General features: G+C 39.2%; 1 protein-coding gene across 5 annotated transcripts in view; it reads left to right on the plus strand.

Moving 5' to 3' along the window:
- APC (APC regulator of WNT signaling pathway) overlaps positions 1-26074 on the plus strand; it is an 89625-nt gene that overhangs the window by 13591 nt on the left and 49960 nt on the right. For 2 of the 5 annotated variants that reach the window (XM_035562621.2, XM_035562624.2), the window contains exons 1-2: positions 5714-5784; positions 16474-16626. In XM_035562621.2, the coding sequence (XP_035418514.1) occupies positions 16492-16626 (135 nt within the window). In that variant the 5' untranslated portion in view covers positions 5714-5784; positions 16474-16491. Of the gene's footprint in view, positions 1-5713; positions 5785-8238; positions 8340-16473; positions 16627-26074 lie in introns of those variants that run through there. The other 3 variants (XM_035562623.2, XM_035562620.2, XM_035562622.2) reach the window with 2 other exon arrangements.

Raw genomic sequence — 26074 nt, forward strand, 5'->3', positions numbered from 1 at the left:
CTAATGCGAAGTATCAAAAATAAGAAAAACATTGCTTTGTCATGTAATTCAGGCCACTGTAGATGTTCTAGGTATATGCTGTGTTTCTTCTACTGGGTCTTGCTTGGAATCAGTCTCTGAGCAGCTCGTAGGTGTGCAGCACAGGGCAAAAACATAAATCAGCTATGAGCTGTGCTGCAGCTAAGGACAAAATATGCTAAGCTGAAATGCTTCCCTTACAAAAGATTATTCTAGTGAAGACTGGACAGATCCAGAGCCTGGCACTCCCTGATAAGGATTGGAAAATATAAAATTCTTGATCTTCCTGTAGATATTTGATCTTTTTCTACTCTAGAGCCCAGATGGGGAAGAGAGGAGAAATGAACAAAGTCCTCTAGGAAGAGCTTTTTACTATGAAACATCTTTCCCAGAGAAGCCCAGAGGTACACTAGACGTGGGCTCTTCTGTGGAAGATGTTCAGCCTCCAGTACAGTTAACAGATTACTGAAACTGAATTAAAGATGCAGTTACAGGTTTCTAAAAAATTATGAATAAACCTTTAGCTTGGTGGAGGTCTAGAATGAGTGGGTGGGTGCCTGCATGAATCAGGGAGGTAGAATAAAGTAAACTTGAAAGTCAACTGTAATTTATCCGGTTAATCTGAGCTCGCTTTCTGAACATGTTACAAGTGAGTTTTCTAGCTTGAATTTTGGGGGAAAAAAAGCTTTCCAAATTTTTGTGAAAGTCTACCCTCGTAGTGTACTGAGCACCATCAATTTCTGTTTTTTCTGCATCTTTAGCTTTATCTTCTTTTATGTTGTTGCAGCAGAGCTCTTTGTAAAGGATTGTTTTTCATTTAAAAAAAAAATCTTTGTGAAAATTAGGGCAGAATGTTAGTATTGGATAAGATGAAGACATCTGCAGTAAGTTGGAGATGGCATGAGCAGATGTAGGTATGTATTGAACATCTCTGTTGCCTTTCATCTGAGGTACTGCACAGCAGTGATCTGACTTGCTGCCTTACAGGTGAGGCCCAGACTAAGTGACAATCAGTTTGTTGATATTTGAACAGAAATATTTCTGATAAAGGCTTGTACTCCAAAGTCCATTAGAAATGAGGCCTAACAAGTGTTGTGCATTGCTATAGTATTAAGAAGTGAAAAAAACATAACGGAAGGGAAGGCTGGAAAAGTAATGTGTCTGGTTACGAGAAGAAGAAAAACTCAAGGCGTGACTGGAATAAGAATTGGTAATTACAGCACAGATACAGTAAGCTACTTAAAATGCCTGAGAGCAGCAGCAGAGGAAATGCAATACAGGAATACTGTGACATTCTTAATTAGAGGATGAGGAAATGGTAGCTAATGTAGCACGTAGCCAGTGTCAGATGTGGTTCCTTATGAACATGAGATAGAAGAACGGGTAAATGAATGGTGAAGCTGGCTGCATGAATGCCTTGCTGGGCAAACCCACTTCCATTGTTGTACTGGAATTGTTGTTGTACTGTTTTTAGAATATATGAGACTAATATTGCAGATTGGTCTGTGTATAGATCTCCTTGAAACTTCGTTTCTTTAAGCTGCAACAAGAAACTTGCATGCAGTTGGGAAGCTTTAGTGAGATAGAAGAAAGCATGAGGGGGAAATGTCTCAGTACAGTATTTCTGGACAAAAATGAGGAACTGGCAAACAATAGAGCATTACATAGCAAAGGATGTAAAGAGCAGGTGATAGCTTTCTGTAAATCTGACTTATTTATGAAATAATTAAACAGAATACATTTCTCTGCTTTTCTCATTTCGCTTATGTTACATGACTTTCTGGTAGTTAAATGGCCCTGTTAAATGGCCCCAAGATGGTTTTTGTGGAAAAATCTTCTCAAGCTCAGGAACTTATAGCACGGCCTTCTGCAAAATAGAAGTGGAATTTTAGTACATTAGCGTAATAGAAAATTTTACAGGAACAACTTGCTTTCTGATTCTCTATCCTAAGGTCAGAAGTTTTGTGCTTCCTCCTGTAGGAGAAGGAGTTGAGTGCAGGTCTTCTGGACGATGCATAAGGAACAGAGGTTCTTTCACTGTTCTTTTCTGTATCTGCAAGAGAAAGGTGGTATGTTAGTTTCTTGTTCCTCAGGAAACTTTTTTTTTTCTGATGATAGCTAGATATCATCTGTATAGGGAAACAATACACAGTGTTTCTATAAGAGTCCTGATGGACCAAGCAGGAATATGTCACTACATAGGTTAAAAAAAAAAAAGAAAACTCTGAGAGCAGGTTGCGAGTATTAGAATGGTGTGTATATGTGAACTATGGCTGGTCCAAGTCACATGGTAAGGACAAGGCTTGGAGGGAACAATGCTCAGTCTGTGTGTGGTAGTGAGAGGTGAAAGCAACTTTACTTCACAATTTCCAAGGCAATGACAAGCAGAGAGCACATTCTGCTTCAGTGATTTTTAAAATAAAGTTGAAAGAAAGGAGGCAGTCTTTGGTTATAGCAGCTGCTAAATATTTCATCAAGTCCTGTATTAAGATGAAATTTACATTGTTAAACAATTGTGAAATGTTTTCACTGTTTTATGTTAATAAAATCTGTTTATGCCATTTTATAAAAGATGCATCTCTATGTAAATCAATGTGTAAAACTTGTAATGAAGTTCTGAAGATAAGATCTCTTATGTTGGTGACACTACATATCACATTTGTGAATAATACCAACCACAGTGCCTGGCAACAGGGAGAGGGAGAATTTAACTCATTATCCAACCCACTCACCATGCCCAGAGTCTCTGGAATAGTTAGTCATTGTGCATGCACAATACTAATAATGAAATATCAATCACTTCAAATATATGAAATAGTGAAAAGCTTCTGGGAAAGCTTTCAGGGAGTGGGGAAAAGGGTACTGCTGCAGAGGGTGAGGAACTGTTCCATTTACAGTCAAGTTGTCTAAAACCAGAAAATCTCTAGCATTTTCTTTTGTCGTATTCTTAATTTTTTCAAGAAGCAAGTAAATGTTTGTGAGAATGTCCTTTATGTTTTTAAAAACATGTGAATCTTAATGTGCTCAGAGCTTCTATTTAGCACCGCTTAGTAGATCTGGTTGACAAGTTCAGAAATTAAAAAATACGGCTAAACTTTATTTGGTCTCAGACTGGATTTACGTAAATGTGTTAAGTTGGGAAATAGTGCACAGATTGCATAAAATATTCTATGAAAAGATTGTTAATTTGTTTTCTGAAGCACAATTCCTACTTGTCTGTTTAAGACTGCTGTGCTAGGTACAGTGCAGGGATTTGGTACAAAGTAATACAAATAGTTGCATTTTGAGCTGATGAAACTGTTTTTTGATGACAAATTGTGTCCCTGGGATTTGATAGCTTACGTGCAGAGATTTTGTTCTTTCAATCAGCTTCAAAGTTCATGTAATACATAGTAGGTATTGCTAGATCTGTCTTGGGTTTTGGCAATGGTGTCTTTTAAAGGATGAAAAAGACATCTTGTTCTTTCTGCTCAATGGTTTATTTTGGGTTAGGTACTTTCCAAGTCTATACAAGACTTTTCCCTGTACAATTCCTTTTAGTGTTGTTGTTTTTTTTCTGAGAGCCTGACCTTTTTTAATCAAATGCTATTTTATTGGTATCAGGTCTATTAGATGCCAGTACTGCACATAGAAAACAGTTTTGAAAGAGAGCAAAGTATGTATCACAATACCATTTATCTGTTGGGTTTCATACCATTGTTTCAACACCACTGAAGTATACAGTATGAGAAATAAACTTACTGCTAATAACATGCTGTATGCTAAACCAAATTCCACTTAATGTTGGATTTTGCTTCAGAGGCAAGTGCATGTGACACAATACAAGATGCCATTTTTATGAAAATCGTGGCAAAGTGGACATTACTATGAAGAAGGGAAAGCTTTCTGTCTCCCACTCAGCTGTCATGTTGGCAGAGTATATTATAGAGAATTTGTGCTGCTGCTTATGCTCTGCTTCTTCCATCAGTAATAGGAGAACTTCAGGCTGTTGAGCAGTGAATCTAACATCTCTCATCGGCACTGAATTTAATCAGACTTGGGCAACTTGTGAGTACCAGGCTCTCAGAGGACTAACCAGTACCAGAACTAACAAGAATCTTCTCACAGACTGAGGACTGTAGCTAGTTTTTCAGAGGTACAGAAAATAATGGAATACGTCCTGTAGCCTTTGATATTCCTAATTTGGGTTCTATGAAGAGCTAGTGAAAAGTAAGCCTACTTCGCAAGGTTAGTTGTTAGTTTAGCAGTATGCATTTTAGCTTGAAAGTATTGAGGATTTTAGTTTCTTGGGCATTTTCTCTGGCATCAGTTCTCTGGTATTGTCTCTACATGCTTAAATTAGTTCTAACTGCATTGCACCCATAAGTTATGAACATGATTTAAAACCATTAGTTGATAAACCTGGTTTTATAAGCTGCAACTCATGTTGCAACAGCTTGTCAACTGGTGAGTGCACATTTGGCCCTGTGTACATTTGAGTATACACTTATTCTAAGATAATTGATTTTAGGATGGCGAGGTGCACGATAACTGGGAGCATTTTGTTTTGCTTTTCTGAGTAAGAATGGTGGCATATATCAAAGTAAGTTGACTTTTAGATCTAATGCCTGCCTAGAGTATAACTTTAAACCTGTTAAGAGTAATATGATAATTTGTTACAGCCTGAGGGATTGTTAACTCAGTCTCTGTATGTCTAGGTTCAAGAGGAAACTGATCAAAAGATAAAGACCAGAAGGATGTCCACTGTTGATGTTGCTGTTGTTACAAAGCTTCTGTTAATTACCCCAAAAACGTGGCCTGAAACATCTTTGTGTACTGTTCCAGTTAATTTTGTTTAAAATGCTTTATCACAAACTCAAGTGTGGGAACACTTATAACTAGGCATACTGTTGAGGTCCTAGAGGTTTTTATGTGATACCCTGTTGAAGGTTGCACATAATGTCACGCTGCCTCCTTAATCCTGAAGACATTTGATGAAAAGTTACTTGGTAAAGAGCATCTTTCCTGAGGGTGGAGTGTTGTCTTCTAGGGGTGCAGCCCAGAAGGCCAACTGCATCCTGGGCTGCACCAACAGAGGGGTGGGCAGCAGGTGGAGGGAGGTGATTGTGCCCCTCTGCTCTGCCCTTGCGAGGCCCCACCAGGAGTGCCGCGTTCAGGTCTGGGGCCCCCAGCACAAGGAGGATGTGGGGCTGTTGGGGCGGGTCCAGAGGAGGGCCACAAGGATGACCAAGGGGCTGGAGCGCCTCTCCTGTGAAGAAAGGCTGAGAGAGCTGGGGCTGTTCAGCCTGGAGGAGAGAAGGCTCCGGGGTGACCTCACTGCGGCCTTCCAGTACTTGAAGGGGGGTTATAAAAAGGCGGAGAGCGACGCTTTGCTCAGTCGGATACCGACAAGGTGAGGGGGAACGCCGCCGGCAGCGCTCAGCGCAGCTGCGCGACGCCCCCCCCGCCCTACTTGCCACCGCCCCGCCCCGCCCCGCCCGGGCCGTGCCGCAGCGCATGCGGGGACGGGGCCGCTCCCGGCGCGGGGGCGCGGCGTGGCGCGGGGACAGCCCCCCCCGCGCGGCTGCCGGTGGGGGGCGGGACCTCCGCGCCCATTGGCTGCGCCGCTGCGCCGGGCGGCACGTGACCGGCGGGGCGGGGCCAGCGCCGGGGCCGGGCCCTGCCGGCGGCGCTGCGGCCGTGTCAGCGGCGGGCGGGGGGCGCGGGCGGAGCGGCCGGGCCGGGCCGGGTCTGGCGGCGGCGGCATGGAGGGACCGCGGCCATGGGGTGAGTGCGCGGCGGGCGGGGCCGGGCCGGGCCGTGACAGGGCGGCGGCGGGCGGCGAGAAGAAAGCGGCTTTGTGGCGGGCGGCAGCGAGCAGCCGGCACGGCACCGCTTTGTTGGTTGCGCTGCCGCAGCGGGCAGGGAGGGAGAGGAGGAGGGAGGGAGGCGGTGTGCGGGCACCCCGCGGAGAGCGCCGCCGGGAACTGGGTCACCGCCGCACCACGCGCCCTCCGCGCAGCAACGGCGGGTGCAGCCGCGGGGCGCCTCTGCCGGCACGGTGTTCGGGCCCGGCCGCCGGCCGAGCGGCGGCTTAAACCCACCCTGTGGCTGCGTGCGGCGTGCCCGGCTGCGGGGAGCGCCCGTCGTCGGGCGGAATCCCCTCCGAGGGACTGGCGAAGGCCGGCTCGCTGTGGGCAGTCATGCCTGAAGGATGCTTCGCAGAGGTGCAGCAGGGAACGGGCGGCTGCTCGGTTTGTACGGCAGTGTTTGCAGTAGGTTGCTCCCCATATGTACATAATACGACATGGATTCATCCCATTTTCTACATACCTTTCTCCATGTGACACTCGTTCTGTTCAAATCAGTCCTTAGTGCTTCTGCCTCTATTATGCACCTTTTTTTTTCTTTTACCTTCAATGGAGTTTAAGGATTCCCAAATAGTTGTCAGTATTACAGTTCCTTGAAAATAACACATAGGCATGTGCACTGGAAGTCATTCCCTGGAACTAGACTCTTCTGTATTTTTGAGGAGGCTCCAAGTAATGGGTAGAATATTTTTGCCACTTTCTTAGTCCTGTTGAATGATGCGCAAAAAAGGTTTGATGAAGCTAAATCTTTTTTTTTTTTAACTAAAACACCCCCTCAAAACATTGTCTATCTGGACCTGGATCTAATTTTAGAATCACAGGTTTGCCATCTGTCAGTGAGGTATGGATTATGTTAAACTTTAGGACATCAGGTGAGGCCTTAGCAGTTGGCTACTGTTGGTGATTCTAGATTTTTCTCCTGTACATTTTGAATGTTCATTCCAATAGCTAAAATATTAGAAGATGCCATAGGTGCAGAGGTGTTTTCACCACTTTCTTTTCTGGAAAGAAGGAAGGTGATAAAAGCAAAGTAATAGTTGTGATAATTATTATGGTGATGTTTCTTCCTTTACTTCTTCAGAAGAACCAGAAGAAGAGACAGTGTTTGTATTGTTTCACGTAACAAGTGCAGTATTTACTGTGAGTACTCATGCTCTTTAAAATGGCAGCTTGAATAAAAGATCACTTTTAAGTATATTTCAAATGATTCATGACTGCAGACTTTCATAAGGATCATCCTTCAGATCATATCATATTTGCCAAAACTTTTGTGCAAAATACTGGGTTATGATACATGTTCTGATGCATGTTGCTGTAGTATGCAGCATATGTTGGAAATGCTTATATCTAAACTGGGTTACCTTTGGTCTACAAGTTCTTATGTTGGATTTCTGTATTATCATAACTTAGTAAAACGCTTTTGCTGATGAGATGTTATTAATTACTTTTGCATCAATATAACAAAATCTTATTTAAAACAGGCTATACTGCTAGTGATACACAGTAACTGAGTTATTTTTGGTGAAGACCACTGCACGTCTCCACCGATTGTTTTCCAAAATTCGTACAGGACCTGTGTGGACACATGGTGATGTATTTTCTGCGAGACGAACAGTCTTCTGTTCTCAAAAAGTGCTGAAAATGAACCCTGAAGATGATCGTGATTGATAACCTATTTAAAATAATATTTTTTCATTATCTTTGTTGTTTTTTTTAATTGAGGCTGACTTATTTGATACTATTGGTTTATTTTAACTGAAAATACAAATTAAAGAGAATAAGGACCTGACTCAGGCTTTCTGATGGCTTAAACTTCCTGGAATTGAATCCTTAAAAGATGATGAAAAATGAAAACTAAACAGCAGTAAGTCATACGCAGTGAGAGCATACGCAATTCACTATGAATAGCAAAAATGATCATGCCGAAGAATGAGTGTTCAGGATCGTGAATCATCCCTGGTCCAATATAAGTTATGATTCAAGTGATGTCTGGACTGCTTTGTGTTCAATATAGTATTTAAATGCAAATCATGTTTCGTGTTTTCGCAGTTATATTCTGAATGCAGCATGACTAACCAGCTAAGGAACTTCCCGACACAGAATTCTAAAGGAATAAGTGAGGTTTTTGTCTTGAGAATGTAATGAAAGCTGAACATGACCATGTATAGCCTGAAACATACAACTTCTGGATTTCCCTCTGTTTGTACTAATACGTTTTTTTTATTAGATTTTTTTAGTAAAATCCTAAAGGTGAAGTCATCTCTATTTAACACACACGACTGCCATTAAACTAGACCTGTAACAAGAAAGGCAGGTCATGGTTTCCGACCAAACCGCCATCTTCCTTCTCTCCTTCCTCATGGTCTTTTGAAGAATGCAGAGAGTGTGGATCTCTTCTTATTTTGGCACCTTCATCAGCCAAGCTATGTTTTGATTAGGAAGAACAGATGATGCATCTGCTTATGATCGTTTGTGAGTACAGGCCGAGAGCGTGAGCTATGAAGACTGTCATTGCTAGGGCAAAACATACAGCATTCTGTACTACCTGCATTTGAAGGTGTAGCAGGTTGACTTTTGTGCATGATAAAGCTCCTGCTATATTTGAAAATTTGGTGCAGTAGAGATTTTGCAGCATACTTAACGGTGTTATTGATCTTAAGGAACATTGTCCAGAAAATATAACAGTGGATCAATAGGTCTTGTCAAATTACGTATTAATTTAGGGAAGAACAAAAGCAACAGCAACAACAACAAAAAAACCTTCACCCTATCCCGCAGTCAGAAGGGTTTAAGAAGGTCAGGTATACTAACACTTAAGTATTTTGTTCTACTGCCCACAAAGATCATCTGTGTGCAAATGTAGATAGAAGAACTAAGAAGAAAATTGTCTTGGTGCAGGTGAGGTTAGGAAGAGAAAGTTGAGCACGGCTTACTTTCCAAGGGATTTCACACATTGTGTTAGGATAACTGAGAAGGGCTTTTCTTCTGGATCTTGTTTCTTCTACAATGGCCAAAAAACCCACAGGAACTCAGAGTACCTACCCTAGAGATTATCATTTGGTATAATTTGTTGTTGGTTCTCAATTTCAGTTACTTGAAATTTTTTAAAAAGAGTTACATTATTTGCAGCCACTTTCTCATATCCAAGTCCTTGCTGCCGAAGCGAGCTCAAGAACAAATGAAGAACAGTTTTCTGTGACGGCTGTTTTCTACTCTTCGCTGCATGTCTCTGACCTGAGCGTGCAAATGCAGAACGAATGAAAGCGTGAACAGAAGGTGCAAGACCTGCTGTTCCATTCATGGCAATTCTTACTTTCTGCTGAGTATTTTCTTAATTCTGTTCAACCACACCCAAAGCCATCGAGTCTTTTCAGTCTCCTTGTTATGTTTGCCTGCCTGCTTAGAGCAGATGATAAAAAGGCAAACACAATACCCTCCTGTCAGGCTGCTGCTGACTGGAAGATTTATTCGGGGTTTGTTCTTTGATGCAGGTAGGGGTAGAAACAATGAAATGTGCTGGCCAAATAGGACATTTTAATAAAGCATAGGTCTGCCACAAGGTAAAAATAGTATAGTTGATCGGTGTGATGCTGGAGAAGGCAGAAGTTTGATTTCTGTGTGTGTGAAAGAATCAGGGTAAAAGACTCTTATGACCTGAGGCCGATGCAGTATTTTCCAGTGAGTACAAAAGAACAATGTTAATACCTATGAAAGATAAGCATTTTAAATTAGCAGGCCTGGAAGACTTGCCCCCAACTGGACTGGGTAAGACAATCTGTGGCCTAGCGATAGTCATTTTTGATTAAATTCTTAAGCACAGCACCTAGAGTGCTTGTACTTTGCCAGAGTTAAAGAAGGACTAGCAGAAAGATAACTACATATAAACCATTTTCCTGAAGACCAGCTTCAGACAGAATAATGGAAAACCTAATAAAGGATTTAGTCAACAGAAAAATTGAATTAATGCAAATCGGCATGGCTTGATATGTTCATAGTAAGAATGGCCAAAAAATTATTGCTTTATTCTCTTGCTTATATTAAAAAATGTATAAAAATGGTAAACCTAAGGCTGAGATTTGTAAGGGTGGCTGGTTTACCTTAGAACAGCTGTGCTGGATTTTTGTTTCTGTCTGTCAGCCTTGCCAGTCTTTAGGGAAGAGTTGTGTAACAGCTGCTGAACCATTGTGGTTAATGGCCCAGCATACTAAATTAAACTGACACCTATTTCAGATTACCTTGGTAGTCAGGCAGTAATCTGCAGTGGTTTAGCAGCTGCTGCATGAGCAGCTGAGCCCTTCTCTCATCCTTGGGTGGGAACCTTGTGGAGATGGGAAGGGCAGGCAGCTGGGGCTGGCACCCTTACAGCCATGCCAGTGTTAGCCCTAGTCTCTTCCAAGTCAGAACCCTTAGACTTGGCACTTTGCAAAATGTGTTTTGAAGTGTTCAAGCTAAACTAATTGGAAAAATCTCAAATATGCAGAAATGACTGTGTAATTTTTTTCCTGAATTCGGTGTGATAAGCCCACAGAGAAACAATTCCCCCTTCAGCCAGCTGTGAATGAATGACCGAAAAATGACAGAATGGTAAAGAATGATAAGGACAAGATACAGAGCTCAGCACAGGACAACTGGGTAACGCTTGTGGGTATAGAAAGAGATCAAAGTTGATAGTCTTTTCCAACTGTACTAAATTATAATCTAGATATTTATCAATTTTAGTTGCGATGATTACAAATTGTTACCTTAAGATAAACTACATTCTGAAAAATCTCCAGTTACAGTGTGCAGAAGCACATCTGCTTACCAGTGGTGATGGTAATAAAACGTTAAATTTTGTTTGCTTTTTAGAGAGTTGAACAAACATCTCTTTTGCTACTTTCAACAAAGTTTGTAATCTGTAATCAAATTAACTGGAGCCATGGTTGACATTAATGTTGTTTGAATTGACCTTTTTGAAGAAAGTAGTTTTGCTTTTTGCTACTGATTTTTGTAGCTGCACAACTTAACTGTTAATAATAGTTATATATAAGTATATATGTATCTATATATCACCCTCAGGCAGCTCACGTAGGTCCCAGAATAATAATTCTATTGAAAAATTTTTAATTGAAATAAATAGGTTGTAGGGAAAAATGTTACCTAGCCTTACATACAGGCGATAACAGTTCTCTGTGTTGTTGAAAAAGTTCATGGTAGGGTTTTATGTTTCAGATTATTCTTTATCCTCTTCTGAAAAGACTAAGACAAATTTGTTGTACAGAAGTTGTTTTATAAAATACTATGCTCTGCTAATAATTACATTTTTTTATGGATTAAAAAAAACAGTAATGGGAGTCTGAAATATTTTCATAAGAATATTTGATTAATGTATCACAAATTACTGAGCTTGGGGTTCTTAAGTAGAACTTCAGGGCTCTTGAGTACATGTGCTCATTAATTTCAAAGAAAAAAAGAAATGCTCTGATCAATAAGAAATAAGTGCTGAGAAGATACTGTTTTTTTGTTTGTTTGTTTTTTTGCCTGCCTGGGATTTGAGACTAAAAAGAGCATATCTAAACTCCCAGTTCTTGGGCAGTTGTTACTTGTGCAGTTTTTATTAAATGTGGGAAAATGCATATCTGAATCTTAACAGTACATTTGCATAAATGTAGGCTTCTCATTAATTTTGGTTATAGAGTGTGAAAGAGTTATATCTAGCTTGAAATTCTTCTTTGCGTATATTCACGCGAACTGCTGATTCAGTACAGCATGAAATTTGTTGTCATAATTTCACCTTTGATAAGGGATCGAGAAGAAACCTCTTAAAGCTGAGAATATGGGTAAGGGGCCTAGGAGACTTAGATTTTAGGTGCTTCTTATATCAAGGGAGTTAGTCTCAAAGTTCCTGTATCCCAGGAGGGTTGTTTCCTGGAGTAAATCTAGAAAAAGGGGTGTCTCCATTCTTCCATTCGAGTCATGACCCCTCTGCAAAGACAGACAGAGTGCAAAAGGGACTTTGACTCCGAAGCATAATAGTGAACTTCCCAAGGGTGGGTCGTGCTCCAGGTGTCATGCATTTTCCTTTGGGGTGAATTAAGTGTGGAACTGGCATTGGAGTGCAGAATTCTTCCCACTCCCTTCCCCTTCACGGGGTGGTGGCTTTGTACCTGGAGCGGAGAGTGATTTAGTCTTGGTTCTTCTGATCCTGGCCCCAAGAGCCTTGAATGTGTTTCTGTGTATGTGTGCAATGGACAAACTTCAGGATGGTGGGCCAAGTGTAAACTATTCATACTTTACCGTGTGCTGGTGATGTGGTCTCTACCATGAAAAACAGCGTATGTGACTGTGAGTCCTCTCTGCAGAGGGCTCTCGTTCTTCCCTCGTGGCAAGTGTTTCAACTACTATGAAGTTACTAGGACAGAGTAAAGTGATACTGCTCATTTCTACTGCTGCCACCAATTCTGTGTTTTAAAAATGTTTTTTTGTACTCAAGTAATTTATTTGGAGCATAAATCCAAGAATTGGTATCTGCAGCTGAACTCTGATCTGATGCATCTAGTTTGAGGCTGTGGGAGGCAGCTATTTCTGGAAGACAGGCAGATCTTGGGGTGTGTCCCTCTTTATACTGTGTTCTTAGGAGGCAATGTAAGTGAATGTTCAGAATGACTGTTAAATGGCTTCAGTTTTGGGGTGTGAACTGAATGTGCATGGGACAGCTTGTGTCTCACTGACCCTTGTGATTTCAGTCTGCCTGAGAGAAATCTGGTGTTCAGCGTCAGAAAGCCTGGGTGTTTGTGGTCATGCATTACCTGTCAGTTTCCTCCATTTTAAAATGAAATAATGAAGTCCTTGGTGAAATGCCTTCACATTTCATTATTTCGAAAGGTGCTGAAAGAATGAATGTAGGAGAAAAAGATACAGATGGATTGAAGATACAGGAAAAAAAAAGTACAGTACGTAGGAGAGATGAATAAAAGTATAGTGTTGTTTTGTGATGAAGTTTAGGAATACAAGACTGGATTTCTGAATTGCTGAGTACCATTTCTTCCTGTGCAGTGAGCTAGGCAAGGATGTTGCTGAATTTACAACTTCTAATGGTAGCTCACGGTCTATGTTGATTAATGACCAATTTATAGCCGTTTCTTCTGTGTCAGTATTGTGTTTTAACATAAATATTTTTCCTCTCCTTGAGCGTTTTCCCCTCCCTGATAATAAAGCGTAGCTATGTGATTACAGCTGTTCTTGCTGAATGAAGAAGAAAGGTTTGCCCGTCAAGTCTCTTCTCATGAGAGACTCTGCAGTCCCCTGATCACTTAGCATCTTTCTCTGCACCCAGTTGAATTCACTTTTCTTGCCTGTACCTTGTAATATGGCCTGATAACTCCAGGGGTCATGATTGCTTTCCAGGTGTCAAGGTCATGTTGGTAGTGCTCTGGCGTACAGTAACCTGACTGCTGCGAGGTTCACATTACTGCTCCCCACTCACTGCTTGCTTCCAAATGACAGGATTCCAGCTCACAATTTCACCCCCTTCATACTGCACAGGTCCTCACATTCTTTATGTATTATATGTAGCCCTCTGACCTCATGAAGCTTCTGGAATTCATGGCAGAAAGTTTGCTGCCACCCAGCCATTCCTGGTGCCTCGGTTTAAAAGCCAAACATTTACAAGTACCCGTCGCAGACTGGTTTTGGTGGAAATTCACTGGTGACCTGGCTCCAGCCCATCAGCTTGGCTTTGAGCGCTGCCCAGTGTCATCTTGTCTTTGATTTATTCCTTATCCGTGTACAATCTTTCTGCTCATAACCTCATCTGATTTCACATGTGGCACCGTGTCAAATGCTTTGGTGCAGTCAGAGTAGGCCAGATGTATTACTTCTAAAAAGTAGTTTGCTGTTCCCCTCAAACATTTTGGTAGTCTGCCCTTTACAGGCAGGGAAAAAAAAAAATACCTTGGAGGGCTGGGGAGGTGAGTAAATATCTGCGTGCCCCCAGGAAGCCCAGGTGCCTTAGCCAGTGGAGTGTCAAGAGTCACTGTAGGCAGTGCCTACATGGCCAGCAGTCTGTTCTCGGTCCAGCTTTCTGTGCTGTTGCAGCCTTTTGGGTGGTGTAGGGAGGGTGTTTTTTGTAGCAGGGACCCCTGCAGCAAGTGTTGGAGCGGTGTGGCACTGGGATTGCAGAACTAAGGTGGAAACTCTGCCTTTCCCTTGTGTGGTGGTGTCCGTGCCAGCACCAGGTACTGCCCTTCGCCTGTCCTCTAATGCTTCAAGTAATACCACAGGGATATTCAGGTAGTGGATTCAGGCTTCAGCCCTGCATTCCCCCAAACCTTGTTCTGTGACCAAAACCTTGTAATGTTACCGAAACATATGTTGTGTTGATTTTTTTGATTTTGTTTTGTTTTGAGGGAGGGGAGGTTCTCTTTAAAATTCCTGTAGTACCATGCAATGTTATGTGAATGCTGCTGTAGTGCAGAGCAGCTGCCAGGCATTGCTGCATTTCACATTCGTGCCAGCGGCCTGCAGCGCCTCACCAGCCAGCAGCAGTGAGCTTCTCGCTGTTCTCTGGCTCCCAGTTACAATACAATGGTAATTTTTATAACTGCTAGAATTGGAGACATCTACAAGCTATCTACCTTTCCCCGGGTTTGTGCAGAATTGTCCTTGCATTTTATGTTCTGAAAAGAAATATAAACTATAGCTTTTAGTTTTACTAATAAGAATGCAAAAATAGTAGTTACTAAATACATCCATGAAGTGGAACAGAAGCAGTCTGGCATTGTTTTTTCATTAAAACTCTCTTTAACAGCGTTCCACCTTTTAGGTGAAACTGGTGGTAAAAGCACAGAATTCACGGAATAATTCTCTCAAAGTCAGGTCTCCCTTAAAGTATGACCAAATCGTGTAAAAAAAAAAAATAATAATAATTATTATTATTATTATTAGGAATTTTTTTCTTCAGCTTATTTATAGTGTCATGGAAATCACAATTCCATAAATGGTAGGCTTCTTCCTTGGCCTTTCTGTAATGATGACAGATGTTTAGGACGCGAAGATCTGTTTCTTGAAAAAGAAATAAGCTAGTCATATCAAATACTCTACAGCTTTTGTTATTTTTCCTGTTTTCAATGGTATACGTTCTTCCTTATATTTCATTCAGTTTAAATTCAGAAAAATTAAACTTAATTTTCAAATTTTATATTGGGGAACTAAATGAAACCTCTTACGGTAATTTTACTTACCTTTTAGTTGACTTGATAATTCAATTAAGATTCATCTGGAAGAGCCAACTTGATTATATAAGGAGTTACACAAGCAGGAATGTCAAAGGCTTAATGAGAGTATACACAGAAAATGCACTCTTGCTAGTGTAGTTTTCAGGATAGCTTGCAAGCTGTATTTGCAATACGTTCCAGAAGTTTAGAAAAACTGCTGAATAGGAGGTTTTAGTTGTTTCATGTTTTCCAAAGTATTGAAGTAACAATAAAAAGGAATCTTGTCCTGTGAAGTTATGTTTTTCTCTTTCGGGTTTAACATCTTGTACCTAGGAAATTCTCACTATGATGTTAGAAGGGTAACTTGTACTTACACGATGTGGTGGGCTTCTTGTTATTCTGATGAATAAGAAATTGATAATTTTAGCTGTAAAGAGCTTTGAACATGGTTAGCCATGTTTAGTTATATTGTTTGTTAGAGGAAGAACTTCATTTTTTTAGTATTTGAAAAGTGGGAAACAATTTGAATTTTTATCATTTAGTTTTTTCTTTCTGCTTTGTAATGGCTGAGTAATTTTGACTTAAGACTCTGTTACAGTATTAACCAAAATAACGCCTTTTGAAAAGGCATGTATGACCTATTAGCACAATCACTGTAAAAACAGCATGGTTTGTGCCATAACTTTCCTACACATATTTACAATGTGAGGTATCTTAATACTAAGAATTGGCTTTTATCTGTTTCTTCTGCTGTGCAATATGACCACTTCTTGGGTTTATATTGCATGAATGTTTCCTTTAATCTTCATTGCTTGGAGTTGTGTGTTTTTCTTTTTTTAACAAAACACTCCATTACTAGCACATTTATGCTTTTATTCTGTTAAAATTTGTCAGTATTTACAGTTCTCTTTTCACACAACATCTCCATTAGTCTGGTCTGTTCTAAGGAATCTTGAGCCATTGGACTGACCACCTTTTGTTTCATAAAACCTGTAGGTAGGCGGCATCTTCTAGATATGTTTGGCAGTGCTAGTTGATTATACATAAATGATTAAATATGGTCTCTTATCTCTATAGTTTCTTATTGCTAGAATTGAAGTGCCAATAAAAGGAATGTTATTACATGATGCTGTGACTTCCCTTCATATATTCTGGGTTTCCCTTGTACCTCATGCAGTCATTAGTGAACTACTTTCATAAGCATAATCATGTGTATCAAATGGAAGCCCGTTGGAAAAAGCCTTTGAACTGGCATTCGTTTTAGGCACGGACAGTTTTGTTTAATGGGTTTAAGTTAAACGTTTAGAAAGTTCAGTGGTAAGTGGGACCGAGAAAATTTTAGTTAGATAAATTTAGTTTTTTTGTTTGCTTTGTTAATATGCTTATGTTTAGTATTTTCTCTTATTTTTTAGGGCTGAGGGTAGCCCAGGATGGCAGCAGCTTCCTATGATCAGTTGTTAAAACAAGTTGAGGCATTAAAGATGGAGAACTCCAACCTTCGACAGGAACTAGAGGACAACTCAAATCACCTAACAAAACTGGAAACTGAGGCATCTAACATGAAGGTATTGCAAGTGCTACCTATCCTTTGTGAATCATTGTTTCTGTTGATGCCTTTTGTATTTGATTGTGTGTGTTTCAATGGACTGGTAGTTGTTCAACAATTTCAGTGTGCTTCAAGATTCCTACAAGACTTCATTTACAGGCTGTGTAAGGGAAACGGGTATTAATCAAATTTACTTAATAAAATGTACTGTTTTTTGTTATTTTTTTTTTTAATTTGGAAATCAAAATATTTCAAAACTGTTTTTAGAAGCTCCTTCAAGTTTTCTAGCTTTTTTTCGTGGTGTATCATAGTAAGTACTACCATTTTACCACTGCTGTACTTGCCAGCAGAAAGTCATGGGAGAGGCTGGAGACTGTCAGTGTTTTAAGGTAAGTTTAATAATTTGGGGGTTTATTAGAGTTACAATGTATAGCATCGCCCCAAAAAAAGTTCATTTTAAAATAAGACCAGAAGCCTCCCCCAAGGCCTAAATTCATACAATAATCCAAATAATTCATACAATAATTTCATCCACATCTATCTATCTAATAATTTCTTATGTCTAGGTGTAGGCTTTGAGTGACCTATCCAGGACAAAACACTAGGCGAAAATGGATTTTAGACTGATTTTGATAAACTGGAAGATATATAACAGCTGCATCTATGTAACAATGACCCTGAAGAAGGCAGAGTTTCAGAAGCATTCTAGCAGCATTAATAGGGTGCCCTTCTTGAGCTGACAAATCTTGCTTCTTTTTGCTAACAGCCAGCAGAACCAGAGCACTTCTGCTACCGAAGTTAATACTGTCATCTCTGCAAATGCTACTGCATAGCATAGGCTACCTCTAAATATTAAACAACATTTGTGGACAGTAGTGTCCATCTCCTTGCATTCCCATCTTCGTATCATTGACTTACTGTTACCTTTATAGCTGATCTTTATTTTTGAATACTGTAATCTGATTACTATAGCAATTAAAAAAAACTTTTAATTGATTTTTCCTTTCCTCCAGCATGTAGAATGACCTATATATTCTGTCAGAAGGATTTTTTTTAATTCTGAATCATTGTCATTAGAAATTACAACACTTAACCGAAAAAATTGTAGTTTTTATATTTAAACCTCACGTTGCAGGGTAAAATGCAAATCTCTCTTCTACCTAAACTGAGATGAAGTAATAGTCTGTAACACACCAGCTACTTGAAACTGTATTTGGTATTAGCAACTGTGAAAAACAACTGTTTGCTTGCTTAATTCTCTATCTGAAAGCTAGATCTGTTACTTACACTGTTTTTCTTAAGATAATATTATAACAAAGCTATCAGTAACTTCCCTTCTCTCTCTGTCACTGCTGTCTAAAATTTCCTTCACTGCAGGGAGTGAAGAATGGGATAAATGATCTTCACAGTTTTGAAAAGGCAAAAACAAAAAACTTTTTTCCCTTGCTTGTTGCCATACAGCTCTTTTTGTGTGTGTAGATAGATAAATTTCCAGTGACATAGAGACAGGCATTAATGCCTCTAGGGCATTAATTCGGGATGTGGGACAGCCTTATTCCCTTACTTAAAATCTCGTGGATCACCAAACTGAAAGCAGTTGTATCATACTCTACAGAAAAGTGTTTATGCTTGTATTCCAAGTAGATACCTCATATTTTCTCTCCTTAAATGACAAACTGAATATGAGGAATTTATCCTCAAACACCTCCAACTCAAGTATCAAGCTCAGGGTTTCTTTTCATTTCGGAGGGAGGAGGTTGTTTAGACTAATCTGATCTTTTTCCCATATTCTATCAGAAAATCCCAGGCATATCTGTTCTTCATGAGTGCTTGCTTCTGGACCCGAAGCAAGATGCCATTTCTTTCTCTTGTTTCAGACATTTGAAAAGGATTGAAACCTTGCTTTGTCTTCCTTATGTTGAATTTAAAGGATATTATGGGAATCATCTTAGGTACTGGAGCGTGTGGGTGAAAAAGTTTGATGGGGATCCTGCAGGATTCTGTTCAGTCAGGAGACAATTTTAGTATTGTATGTTTTCAGAGAAAGTACATAGTGGCTTTGTACCGCTGAAAGAAGCTGCTTTCTTCATGGTTTGTATGGTTCCAGTGCCATGATTAGGGATAATTGCAAGAGAAGTAATTAGAAGAAACAGGGAACTGCAGATAGAAGGTCTCTGGGCTACTGTATAAGTAGTTAAACTCCAAATACTTTCAAACTCTAGTCCTTTGGGATGGCACATAAGCACTGTAGAGCTGTAGCCACTCCTCCTGCCAAGTGCAGTCCCAAACATGAAAGGGATAAAGGGAGTGGTAGTGGGGCAGATGAGCTGTGGTTGCATGACATTATGTGCAGCAGTGTTGTTGTTGTTATACCATTCATTTTGATCTGCAGAAATATTTCCTAGTATTTCTTCAGACTGTGCTAGTATGTTTGCCTATTCTGCCTTATATTCTTTAATCAGTCATGGAAGGCAGTCATTGGGAGGAGCATTTTAAAGACACCATTGAATATCTTTAAAGAAATTGATTCCGAAAGTAGTAGTGTTAAAATGTTGTGCAAGTATACCTCATTTTTATAACCTCTCAATTTCAGAAATGTAAGATAATCATACTGGAATTAAAAGCTTAACATGAGCTCATCTTACAGATGCATTTATTGTAAACTACTGCTGACCTATATAAGAACAACATCTGCGTCTGAATGTTTCATTTTTAAAGATATTTTTCATAATTAAAAGGCAAAACTGTTCTTTGCTGACCAAAAAAGGACGTGAGGGGTAAACAAAGAAAGATGAATGCTATCTGGGTGCCAAAATGACTTATAAAACAGTGTACACTTTGTTTTTTTAATTTGTGTTGTCTTAGAGATTAACTCTTCAAATAAAAGAAATCCTTCAGAGTATTATGACTAACTTGGGAAATTCAGTTGTTACTGTTGGCTTACTGTCAGATGAAATAAGCAGTTGTGTGATAAAATGTTCTCTCTAAATAAACAAATATGCTGTTTGATGGTCAATGAATTAATGATGTTGGACCATAAACATAAAAGAACAGTTTAAGTGTGTAGGTGTAGATAGTAAGCATAACCACATAAAACGCAGACTGTGGACAAACTCAGGAAAAAATGGACTAGCAAATTCGAGCTCAAAACCTGTAATATTCTTGAAGAGACAAAAAGCAGTCCAGCATGTACACAGAGCTATAGTCCAAGCCCTACTACTACTTGCCTGTAAATGTACAACTCTGTCAGAAAAATACCTCAATTTTTAAGGCATAAATTGCAAGTGAAGACTGTCCTACCTGGTTTATGTGAAGAACAGCTTCATGTTTGATTTCCATGCTTGCTCTGTCTCTGGTTGGATTTCATTCTAAAATAATAATTTCGTGTTGTCTTGTGTAAGAAAGATGCCGACTTTATTACGTGCGCTGCTCTGTGAGCAAAATGTCTTCCCTTTTGTGTTTATGTAGCACATTTAAAATTGTTTTCCATATTTTCCGGCTCACTTAATATCCTCTATACTGTGTCTACATGTATCAATACAAAATAGATTCAGATATCGTGATATTTTTGAGAAGTGTTCTAAGTAGCTGAATCTACACTGTAAAGAAACAAAACAATGGTTAAACTTCTGTTCTATGGAATCTTTTTTCTTTTCATGTACATAAAACACACTTTTCATATTTTTAAATTTTTTACATTTATTTTTTGGAGTTTTTTGGCAGATCATTACCTTCATATAAATATTGTAGTTGTAATAATTTTCTGTGTTTTTTGTTGTTGTTTTTGTTGTTTTATTTTTCATTGTTTGTTTACAGAATTCAGATTTAAAAGACGAACTCCTAGAGAGCTAGTTACTGTGATGTTCAGCGTGGGTCCAAAGAGTGGTTTATTTTTGACATGGAAAGTATTTGTGTTTTTTCCGTAAATTAGCAGGGTAGTAAACCTTATGATGCTTTTTATTGTTGGATTGGAACAGATTTTGACTAAACAAAAAAAATAGTGCTGATATTTTGAGAATTTTGATTTTGAATATGTTTGTACAAGGTTTAGATAATTGAAAGTAACTGCAAAAGATGCTTCAAGCCAATATAATATACCAGATTTATTTTAGATTTGTGTATGCTTTGTGCAGTTGATTGATTAATACTTTAAATTAGCTGAATTAAAGGTCGGTGGTGTGCTATACAAGATGCCATGGTGCCTGTTCCATGTGTAGTGGTCATGCTGGATTTGTGAGAATATGGGAAAGCTTATTTCTTACAAGAACTGTGTGTGATTTTTATATAAAAAAAAAAACTTGCATTTTATTTTCTCTGCAAATATAACTTCCTATCGTTCTTTTTGTGACTATTTAAAGAGATGAACATACAGATCCTTAGCAGGAATAGCAGAGTCACTAGCAAGATGGCAATTTAAGAGAACAGTTACAGTAGCTTGGTTGTTTCATGAAAAAGAAGGAATCTTAAAAATGCACTGCTTCCAGCTTGGAGTCTGTTTATAAAAACAGGAGATGGATGTTCAGAGTGTTTCAGGAGCAGACTCACTAGCAGTGTTTTGTCACTGTTACACTTTTTGCTTAGGAACTCTTTCTCAAGGTCTGGAAGCGGGATTTTGACTTCAGAGTTTAAACAACAGCAAAAACAAATAATGCTGATTTTTTTACACCAAGAATACCAGTGATTGAATCGTATCCTTTTTTAGAAAAGTTTACACTTGCAGAAACATAAAAATTTACGTGTTATTGGCACCCTTTATTCCTCGTGCACATTTTAAGGTTTGGTTCAAAGCGTCTGCCAAGAGGAAGCAGTTACATATTCTGAAAGAGGCTTTTATCTAATGCTTTCCTGATTAGCTAAACAGGTGACTGCATATTTTTTTTAACTCGCCTTCCTCATTTACTGGTCAGACCATCTCCTGCTTAGCCACTGTTTCTTGATACTTAACCATGAGAACCTGCTTTATTCTGATCAGTTGTCCCTCTGATCATCAGTGTTAATGATCCTCATTGTAAAGCACTGAAGATGCCAAGAAGTTTTTCTGTTTCTGGCACAGGAATCCATTTCAATGTATCATGATAATCCATGTGCTTGCAAATCAGAATTTGAAGCCTGTCATACTTGAAGCCTGACAGAAATCCCTGAAACATACTGCTCACAAATTTTGTCACATGTTGTGTGCATACATGGTGTGTATCTTCCTATACATAAGTTTAGTCAGGTAAACAGTGGATACATACAATTAATGGATACCCATATTTGTAATCCCGTCTTCAGTAATCTTATCAGCGGTTTTTACTATAAAATACCTGAAATTGTATATTTTACTACTGTGTCAGTTAAACAGGTCTTTCCAATCACTTTCCAAAAGGAGAGTGTTTGTTGCTTCACCTTGCTTTTTTTTCCCTTTTTCTTCTATCTTTGGAAAAAAGATTTATAGTTGACATCACAGAGTAGAGTATTTCAGCAAGGCATACAGCAATAAAAAAAATTGAAGAATGATGTTAAGATATGAAAGTAAAATATTCAGTACACAGAAGAGAAACACATTAGAATAGATGTATTTGATCTGGAATTCCTCTTAGTGAATAGGCTAGTAAGCAAGGGTAGTAAGGAAACTGCAGTGTAACTGTGAAATGCTTGTATTTGAATCTTAAATTTTAGTATGGTAGGTATGTCTTTGTGCTTTCTGTCACAGACTGGAATACTAGCATTATTTCCAGAGCAGTCACTGGAAGTCTGATTTCCAGGTGTTACGAGGTATCTGGTACTTTCACAAAGGGATTGGGACAAGTATAATAGAGTGGGTTGTAGTTGTTTGATAACTAAAAGCAGTGTAGTAATATTTCAACAGTAATTGCACATACGGAGCTTAGAGATATTTGCCTGATATACAGAGAGCATCTCAGGGGTTCTGTCTGAAAATTTATTATCAATAATAGAAAACTTCAGCATGAAGGTCTAAAACAGATACAGTGAAATGTCAGAAATATTTGATATTCACTCAAGTGTTTTGAAGCAATTCATGTATGAAATTACTGAACTGTCAAAAGTAAGGTGTAACTTATGCCACCCTCTGGTTTTCAGCAACTGGAAGATTGAGGTATAACCCCCCTGGCTTTCAGAAAGTGGGTTACAGCCTAGGAAAGAGGAAAAATCATTTCCCAGAGTGATCTCGAGATACGGGTGCTTAAAACTGCAGTTAACCAAACATTTCCACAGTGTTCCTTGGCTTGTCAGCCAGTCATTTCTTGTTTGTCCATGTATCACAAAATTTCTCTGTGGTAGGTTCCCTCCTCGCAGCAATTCATCACGTATAGCTTCTTAGTCAAAGCTGCTTTCCTATATAATCTACACTGCATCAACTTTATTGCTTTAGATTTGGACCCCTGTCTCCCGGGCTTCTTACCCAGCATGTTTTCACTTTCTTCCTTATATATCTTCCTTTACCCTTATGTTTAACAGATAGCAAATAATGACACACTGTCAATCTATAGAATTCAAACTGAAGATAATCTTTTTTTTTAACTTGACTCTTCCACGAAACAGACATCTGCACTGCTTATCAAATTTGTGTATATAATTTTCCTGCGAGATCCTCTGCTTACTTAAGTCCTTCTGGTTATAATAACCACTGGTGCTTGTCAGACAACGATCACGATCTCTATTATGTGTTTAAAATGCCCTCAGTGTGAGTGTTATGGAAGGTGGCAGGTGTGATGCCACTTTTCAAGAAAACATCCTAGGGAAAAACTGTTCTCCCTCAAAGATTCTTGAAGATTTGGGAAAGTTCTTTGATTGCTCTGTGAGTTAAAGGTAGAAAATAAAGAATAGAATAAACAATAGAGTAAATGATCTTTTTTTTTTTAGTGTAGTCAGTAGTGACCTAGTGAGATTTCTGCTATGACTTGATTTTTTTCAACATATAAGTTATTTGGAGGAGAAAAATAAAAATAAGAAGATGTAAAAGTGTTGTAAAAATGAGCGCACTGAGTGTGAAGAGCTGCAGGATTTTGTGGCATTGAGTGACTGAGGAAATAAGTGCCAGATAAAAACTAAGTGCATTTGGATGCCAAAAATCGATCAGGGGTTAGTACCACCAGAGATGCAGATTCAGGAAGTCTGCAAGTTAAGCACTGCTGGAAGCTGGGAGGAGGGATACACAAGTGAAATGAACAATATATTTTTTGTTCATGTATCTGCTCTGGGTTTCTGCTAAGGTAGGATGTTGGCATGGACTGGCATTTGGTCTGACTCAGTGTGAGGATAGTGCCTGCTTTTGCTTCTGTTCTTGTTTTCCCAGTAGGGTCACAATCTCTGAAGACTGGTTGGAGCAGAGCCCCAGGAGGAGGAGGAGGAATCTTCCTCCCTTCTAGAGCTCCTGAGCATTATGAAGGAGAGGGCCTTCAGCGTCCGGGTGTGGGAAGGGATGGTGGGAGGGGGAGAGAGGAGGGAAGGTGACAACAACATGCTGGGGAGCCCGTAACTGATGAAGAGATCCTAAGAGACTGCAGTAGAGAGTAGGAAATGGAGCAGTCTGCCTGGCTGGTGATGGAAAGAGCCCTTTCTCTGAGCAGGTAGCAATCTATAGCGTGTGCTGCAATTCACATCTGCCCTGCAAGGGGTGCAGTAGGGAGGGAGGAGTTGGATGGAGTCTCAGTAATTGCAGCAGAAGTGTTTTTTCAAGTCATTTAGATTGTTATTATTTTCTATTAAAAGGTTCACTAATTGTCCTGGTTTATAGCTTAGCTTTTTGTTCTGTTTAAAACCTTTTCAGTTGTCTTTGGGAACTCAATAGAAAGTCTTAATGAGAAGGGCTAAGCAGATCCACTGCATAGCTCTGGTCCTAAGAGTAGCACAATCCTCAGTATGTTAGTTCATGGAAAAGTACTTCTGCAAATAATTTCAGGAATGTTTTTTCTTTTTTTGGTGAAAATTTGTACTGTAACATGTTAATTGGGACAAAAATGTTTGAAAAGTTAACTTTGAAAATTCTATATAAGGTGGCTCTGAGATAACATGATAGAGAGTGGTGGGGTTTTTGTTTGTTTGTGGGTCGTGTGCTGCTTTGTGGTTGTTTTTAGGAAACTTGAGTTATTAGATTATTTTAGAAGGATGGGAGTATTTGAGTAGAGTTGCCAATACAATCCAGTTGCTTTGTTATAGTTTATGAAGCAGTTGCAAAGGATTGTGATAATACTGTGAGGTCAATGACTATGTTTCTGTGAGACTGTTGAAATGTTGCCATTTCTTACTGTATCCTTTGCTTCCAGTGTTTTATTTTTCTTCCCATCATCCTGGTTCTGACTGTGTATGTTTGTCTTACAACTTTTTAGAGAAGGATCCTGTTTACATTGGTACAGATGGGAGTGCAAGAAACTTTTTGCTTGCCACTTAGAGCAGTTAAACATAAATTTTCCTTCCTTAATTAGCTTGTGTGTCACCAGCTAATCAGAACCTTCTAGCATGCTCGACACTTCCTCATTGCCATGCAAGTAGTGTACCTCAAGAAGTGGTGCCTACATTGAATCTGTCTTTGTCCTGGCATTGTTTCCATGCATTTTCCAGCCAACTTTAATAAATCAGCTTCATTGTGTCTGACTGATTCTTCAACATTTTGGTAAATGTGGCCAAAGTTAAAAGCTTTTTGTACTTTTTGTAAAAGGTTAGGCTCTTAGGAGTTATTTGTATGGTTCTGTGTCCTCTGACTTAACTGAGGTTGTTTTTCTTCTCCTAACTTCCATTTTTAAAAGCCTGTTTTGATATATGTTCCTTCTAGCACACAGTAGAAGCTTTGTTTTGATTTCTTCGATAGTTCACTGAATTTTGTTGTGGGCAAGCTTTAAGCAGAAACATAAATTACAGCAGACAAAGGGAAATGTAGAAGGAACGAAAAGTGTTTTAAAGAACAGCTTAAGGTGCAGTAGTGAACAAGAGTTTGAGTAGTAAGCTTTCCTTTGAAAAGGAATTTTTGTGAGGGAATTAATGAATCAGAAGTATAAAGACGTTTCTGTGAAATTCATCTTTGTATCCATTTCCAGTGGTGGGGATGGTACAAATTATCTGACTCCCAGGTCTGTTCTTCACTTGTAACACAAACAAGCTTTGAGACTGAAACAAACTATGAAAGCACAGTCATTTACACAACAGAGGTTTTTTTTTTACTTTTTTCTGTCTTTAAACAGAAAAAGAAAACACCACAAAAAAAAAAAGGCATCTCATTTGGGTTTGCACACTTAACTATTAAGGAAACATGAGCTTTAACATAGATGATAGATTTTGCAGCTGGTCTGTATACACTGTGATCGTAGAATCATAACATAGTTTGGGTTGGAAGGCACCTTCAAGGCCATCTAATTCCAACCCCTCTACCATGGGTGGATGATACAATTTTACATATGTACAAAAAAAATGTTCTGAAGTTAGCATACTCAGTGCTTACAATACGGATGAAAATACACCATTCTATA

This window comes from Cygnus atratus, chromosome Z, assembly GCF_013377495.2.
Source record: "Cygnus atratus isolate AKBS03 ecotype Queensland, Australia chromosome Z, CAtr_DNAZoo_HiC_assembly, whole genome shotgun sequence".
Taxonomy (NCBI): Eukaryota; Metazoa; Chordata; class Aves; order Anseriformes; family Anatidae; genus Cygnus; species Cygnus atratus.